Raw genomic sequence first — 6,427 nt, 5'->3', positions numbered from 1 at the left:
CGCGGCCAGGCCCCGAGTGTCGACCCCACCACCCGCGGCCGAGGACCGTGTGCCTACGGAGCCGGTCGGCGCCGGGCGGGCCGGGGGTCGTGGAGGTTCCCGGCAGAGCTGCGCGGGTGCGGCAGGTGAAGGTGGGCGCGCGGGAAAGGGGGGTGCAGAGCGTTTCTGACCTTTGTGGGTCAGGAGCCCCCCCCCCCGGGCGGGGGGGACACAGCGGCTGCATGTGCAGCAGACACTGAAACTTTTACCTCAACTTAAAAAAAAAAAGGATAAAAAAAAAAAGACTTTTTTGTAAGGTTCAGCAATTTTCTACGCAAGTCCAGCCCCGTGTGTGTGTGTCCCGCCTTGTGTTTGCGCTGCCGTGGCCGCACACTCCGGACCCGTTTTCCAAGTTCGTGTATATAGGAATACTTTATTTATTAACACCATTGGTCATTTTTAAAAAAAAAAGAAAAAAGAAAAACAGAACAAAAGAAACGCATTACAAACAGCGGAGATGCGGGCCTTCTCGTGGTTGGCGAGAGCGCCCAGCCCCTCCAGGTGCTACTCGGCCCGGCCGGTGCTCAGTCCCGTCCGCGCTGCCGGCGCCGGGGCCTCGTCGTCGCTCGTCCATGTGTGTGTGGGGCGCAGACACGCGCAGGGACGGCGCCCCCGCCCGCCCGGCGCGTCCCGTGTGTTGGGTTTGCCTGGTTGTTCGTGCTCTTCCGGTCTCTGTGGGTGTCTGAGGCCGGCTTAGGGACCCGCAGCTGTGTAATGTAAGCTTTGTAACCTGAGAGGAAGCAAATGTATAGTAAATCTAAGTCTTGATTTTTAACTTTCTATTGTAAGAGAAAATATTAATAATATACAGAGTTTAACAGAAGGTTATGTTTTGGTTTTGTTTTTCCCAGAGGCCACCACGTGGCCTTTGAGTGCAGGGATGCCCCCCACAGCCCACCCAGGGTCTGAGCACCGGCCCAGAACACACAGTGGCCTTCTGGGCTCCAGGCCCCTAGATGGGGCGCCTGTCACCTCCCCGTGCCCCGGGCAGGCTTCCTCCGCTGGCAGCGGCCTGGCCGGGCGCTCTCTGGCATGCCCGTGTCTGGGGCCCAGAGCCTCTGGCTCCAGGAAGGGGCTCCCTGCCCGAGCATTTTCGGTGGAGCAGAAACGGCCGAAACAGCGTTCTCCCGTCCAGACACGCCTGCAAGCACCTCGTGGGCGTGGGGCGTCTGCCCAGCCTTTTGCCTGGTGGCGCCTGCCTTCTGCAAGTCCTGGTTGGTAGGGGGGCTTCTCGGCAGCATCCCCGTGGGTGGTGAGTCTCTCAAAAACCCCAACGTGGTTCTGATCGCATCGACTCTCTCAGCCGCGGGTACCTTGACGGAGAGAGAACTGGGTTGAGGGCGTGGGTGGTGGGGTGCCATCGTTCTTACCGCTGGTGATCCTACACTGGGTGAGTTTTGAGCCAGTTTGTTAAACTGTTAAGTTTTGTTTATAATAAAAATGTAAGTGGATTTTAAACTTACCATTTTTTAAAGTTACCCTTGTTTTTCAAAGGTTTTCTAAACCGGTCTTTCATGGCATATTTAAACCAGGACCGAGGAGTTGGTACACCGCAGGTCTCACAGGGGGCCGCGTGGGCGTGCGCAGCCAGTGCTCAGCGGGCAACGGGGGACCTGCGTGGTGCCTGGGGCGTGAAGGGCCACCCGTGGGAGCTGGTAGCGGGAGAAGCATGTGGCCCTCGAGGCAAGTGCAGTGGGAACCTGGTAGCGTGTGTCTCCACTGGTTCCACGCGCCATGGTGCAACCTCGGGCCTCCTGTCACCGGCAGAGGCTACTGGCTTCTATGGCTCCCTGGGGGCTGCCGTACCCACTGAGCGGCCGCAGGTCCTGGACTTTCCGTCCAGACGTCACCACTGACCGCCCTCCGGGCTGGGGCACCTCCCCGCCTCGAGCTCACCGTGGCAGCGGGTCATTTCCATCCGTCCTGGGAAGACCTCAGCCGGACAGTGGAGGGGCTCCAGGGCCGGGCCTGCAGGGCGGCTTCGAGGGGAAAGGCTCCGTGGGTTGGCCACGTGTTGGAGACGGCTTTGGAAACACTCTTGGGGACGTGACCGCGTGGACCGAGGGGACAGGCTGCATGTCCTGGGCAGCAGGCGCCATCTTGCTCACATACCGCGAGATGTGTTTTCTTTTCTGTTTTCGTTCCTGTTCTTTTGCGAATCCACGCCTTTCGCAGCTGTTCGGGGAGGGACGGCCCGCGAGGTTCGACCCCATCCATCCCGAGTAGGGCTGCTCCTCAGTACGTGTAACACCTCCAGCGAGTGTCCTTTTTTATATTTAAAGCGTTACTTTTCTGTATGGTGTGCATGCCGGCTTACCGTAACTTTCCTTAACCTTTTTAGTGCCGTTTCTAGTATATTCCTGTAAATGTCAGTTACTGCAAATGAGTCCGATGTAAGTAGTGTTAGCTTGTTTACTGCAATGCTGGCTTCAACACAACCGAATAAAAATGGTAGAAAGTACTCTTGATGTTTCTGGTAATCATGGACCCTCCTCCTGGGGCTTTTGTTTCGTTTTCATAATAAAAGCCAAAAAAAAAAAAGGTGCCTGTCTGTGCCTTTTCCTGTGCTTTCGGGGTGCTCCTGCTCCCCCCTCCCAGGTGCAGACGAGGCGGGAACAGCCAGAGCCTCCGAAAGCAGTTTCACACAGCAGTTTCACACGGCGAGTCCACGGCTCCGCCCCTCGGCCTGGGCAGGGAGGGACCGGGGAGCGTCGTGTTTCTGCCAAAGAGAGTTCAAGCCCCGGTCTTTCCAGTTCTGTGCTTCTCTGGAATGTCCGCCCACCACAGACGAGTGGGTTGCTGCTTCAAGTCCTCACTCAGTTGTCCCTCTGCTCCAGACAGACCTGTCTGTCCCTCCTGCGCCTCTGTCTGCACCTGGGCGGCGTGCGTGCTCGTGAGACTTCTGGCACCAGACAGCTGCACGGCGGCCCAGTGGGCGTTGCCTTGTACCCACATCAAGTGAGTTCAGGTGCCAAGGTTCCCACCCCGCGGCTTCAGTGGGGAGTGAATGAGGCCTCACAACAAGAGTGCCTACAGCATTTTCAAGAAAGGTTCTTGTCACCTAAGTGTCAGCCTGGTGTTGTGTTTCCTTGGCCCATGTCACCGCTGTCCAGGCTCAGCCCCTCCCTCATCTAGCCACCTCCCCAAGGACAGGACTGGCTGTGCCAGACTGGCCTCAGGCTGTAGGTGTCTGCCTGCTAAGTGGCTTAGTGGCAGCTGTCCTCCGAGGGTCCCAGTACATGGTCGCCCGCACACTGATGTGTGCAGACACGGGCAGAGCACAGCCAGGGCCCAGCCCGAGGCCGCTGGGGGTGCAGCAAGCCGGGAGGCACGGCACCTGTCCTCTGAGGTCGCCTTTCTTCCCAGGCAGGACTTAAACCCACAGAGGCGTCCACTGGGCGCCTCTGGTCACGGTTCCTGGGCAGGTGTGCCCTCCCTGCCGAGGCCTTGCTTGGGGCGGAAGGGCCGAGCTGCGCTGTGACTCCAGCAGGGCGCCGAAGCAGCTGGACTCCAGGCCTCGGGCGTGCCGTAGACATGGGGGACCCCCAGGGCCACTTCTAGGGTGCTGGTCACTAAGACGCTCACCCAACTGCCAAAAGAACTGCGCCCAGCATGCACGGGGTGTGCTGCGTGCGCAGCGGCAGTGAGGACGCCCTCCTGCCCGTCAGACGGTCACAGCGAAAGGTAAATGTCTGAGCAGCTGGGTGTCTCTGGGCAGGGGCCGCTCCTCTGCCCCTTGCATGTCTGTGTGGGGTGTCAGTGTCACTAGAGACCACTGAGAACGGCCAGGCCGGCACGCAGGCCGGGGTAAAATGTGCAGGAAGAGAGTCCAGCAGCGTTTATTGTGTGCGATAGTAAAGGAAAGTCACCTTCCACAGGGGCTTCCCTGTGTCTAAGCCACACCGGCTTCAGCTGCAGCAGACGCATGTCCTTTCTCAGGGACACAACGGCTGCTCATGGGGCCTCAGCCACCTGTGTGCACAGTGACGGGCACCGAGGCCCTGCTGGCGGTGGGGGCTGCGACGGCCTCCCAGCTGGGGCCCAGACACTGGAAGGAACTGATGTGGAAATTACAAGTAAGGTCTGGTTTCCCTAACGTGTGTGGAATGTGCTCGCCTGCAAGTGCTCTAGTCTGTGGAAGCTGCCTGGTGGTCATTTCATCGGCCAGGTCGAAACACAGACTGGCTTTCACCTGTTTTCTAGATCTGACCCTTTCTTTAGGCAGAAGTGAACATGGAAAACAACTTATAATCTGAAACTAATAAAATACTGAATGTCAACTGTCACTGAAAAAAATAAATTAAAAAACCCACCAAACGTGAAAGGTTGTTTGGGAACAGGGTCCCTCTGGGTTGATTTATCGGAACCCTAACATGAAAGCAGGCCTGGCAGCATGGCCTGGCGGGCCTGCAGCTCCGGGGCAGTGGGGAGGCCAGGCTGGCCTGTTGCACCGGCCCTGTGCCCAGGGGCCTGGAGCCACTCCTGGGGGCCGCGGGTTCTCACACCACAGCTCGTCTTCACGGGGGGCCTGGAAATCCATGATGCCCCTGAAGGAAACGAGGCCCAGGCTCACTGTGTGGCATCTGGGTCCGGTGTTCACTATGCGGTCACATAATTGTGCAAAACTTGGACTGGCCTGTGTCCCTGGAGACCTCCAGCTTGTTCCTGTCGCGGACCAGGATGGCCTCATTTCCGTACTGTGAGTACCACATGCTGCGGCTCCTGCTCAGGTAGGTCCTGGGCGGCACGGACTCCAGCTGCTGCTGCTGCTGCTGCCAGATCAGCAGGGAGGTGTCCCTGTACCGCCGCCGGGCGTAGCCTTCTGACAGGGCTTTCTCTGCCAGCGGGGCTCGGCTGCTCATCCCGGGCCGGAGTCCCCTGCCTGGGCTGCAGAGCCTGCGGCCGCCCTGGGCCAACCCTCCCAACTGCTTTGCACTACTAGACCATCTGATGAACGTGCTTTGCACCTGCTGGGTCTGGGGATTCTTTAGTTAACTTAGCGGTAGAGGTGAGGGTCCAGGCTGTGGGTGGGCAGCACCCTTAGGAGGGTGGTGTTGGAGGAGACTTGAGAGGAGCCTCCAAGCATTCTGAAGACACTTAAGAACCACCACTGAATGGCCAGCAGGTCCGGTGGCTCTCTGGTGACAGCCTTTGATGGTGACAGCTGTGGGCACTTCATTAGGTATGGAGGTGACTGGGACGAGGCACCTACCTTGGGGGGAGGAACTGACAGGTGTCTACTGTGATTCTGACTACACGGCGTGGAACACTCAACTTGAGAAGATGACTGCACCACCCTGGCTGGAAGGTCGTGGTACGGCTAGACGGACGATGGCTGCGCCCAGGCTGGTCTCCCCTGAGCAGAGCTCAGATCAGCTCGCTGGGCAGCAGGGGAATCTGGGACTTGTCCGGGGTGCGGAGGCAGCGCTGCTCTGAGCCTTACATTGTGGGGCTAGTGGACAGCTCTTCCTCAAGGCGATACTGCAAGAAACGGACGTGTCGTCAAGGGCTGCGGTGGCGGTGGCAGATTTCATGACACAGAACCTTCGTTAGCTCCAGAGCAGAGAGTTAAACGGGCCACTGACGACACAAAGTATCCGTAGCTATCGGATTAGCTAGACGAAGCCTAATCCTACTTGGTAATTAACGAAGGGGCGGGGCATCCTGGCACTCTACTTATCGGAGGGTTTGTGTCTGTATCAGTCAAACAAGTCCTGAGAACCTAAAATGGCCCAGGTCACCAAGGGCTGCTTCCAGAACTACCCCTGACCAGCCAGGGCGGTCGCCTAGGCTGACGGGCTGAGGCCGGCCTGGTACTCACCCAGCCACCAACGCCTTCTTTGTGCTCCAGGCATCTGGAAGGCCCTGGACCAGAAAAAAATAGGATGCCCGGTGAAAACCCACGAGGCAGCATCCGCAGCCGCCCCTTCCCCATCGTCCAGTCGCGCCTCACTTCGGCTGCTGCTGAGTCCCCTTACCCTTGCCTGCGTTCTGGATCCGCCCATGGCACGTCCCCCTCGGCCGACCCGCACCCCGGCTCCCCCTACGGCACATCCCCGCCGCCTCCCAGCCTTCTGGGTCTCCTCCCCACACCTTATGCCCTTCCGCCCGTGCCGCAGTCACCCTCGCGGCGAGGTTCTCGGAGACGCCGGAGTCGCGGGGCGCAGCGCGGCGCAGCGCGGCGCTCCGGACTCCAACAGCACCAGTTGGCCCCAGGGCCGCGTCTCCATGGCAGCGCCGCAGGCGTGCGTAGCGCCGAGCCGAGCGCCCCGGACGCGCAGGCCCGCTCGAGGAGCCGGAGCGATCGATCGCCCCGAGGGGCGGGGCCTGAGCGCGGCCTCCTGGGCGGGGCTGTCGCCGGAGGAGGGGTTTGGGAGCGGGGCGCGGG

The 6,427-nt window shown here is 59.7% G+C and overlaps 1 protein-coding gene across 1 annotated transcript; it reads right to left on the bottom strand.

The window, feature by feature from the left end:
* Nucleotides 1-392: 392 nt before the first annotated feature.
* Nucleotides 393-6,313, bottom strand: BRD3OS (BRD3 opposite strand). Its single transcript, XM_037127611.2, has 3 exons — nucleotides 6,133-6,313; nucleotides 5,861-5,904; nucleotides 393-5,520 (listed from the first exon to the last, which is right to left on the bottom strand). Exon 3 carries the CDS (start codon nucleotides 4,899-4,901, stop codon nucleotides 4,647-4,649), a length of 255 nt encoding a protein of 84 aa, XP_036983506.2. The 5' UTR covers nucleotides 4,902-5,520; nucleotides 5,861-5,904; nucleotides 6,133-6,313; the 3' UTR covers nucleotides 393-4,646.
* Nucleotides 6,314-6,427: the final 114 nt, after the last annotated feature.

The sequence above is a fragment of the Artibeus jamaicensis genome, unplaced genomic scaffold, assembly GCF_021234435.1.
Source record: "Artibeus jamaicensis isolate MK-2021 breed Jamaican fruit bat unplaced genomic scaffold, CSHL_Jam_final contig_471, whole genome shotgun sequence".
Classification (NCBI taxonomy): domain Eukaryota; kingdom Metazoa; phylum Chordata; class Mammalia; order Chiroptera; family Phyllostomidae; genus Artibeus; species Artibeus jamaicensis.
Note: the sequence above shows the minus strand (reverse complement) of the source record. Positions and strands in the feature narration are given on the sequence as shown.

What these genes read in the sequence shown, in the direction of transcription:
- BRD3OS (XM_037127611.2), bottom strand. Translation starts at nt 4,901, where the DNA reads ATGAGCAGCCGAGCCCCGCTGGCAGAGAAAGCCCTGTCAGAAGGCTAC.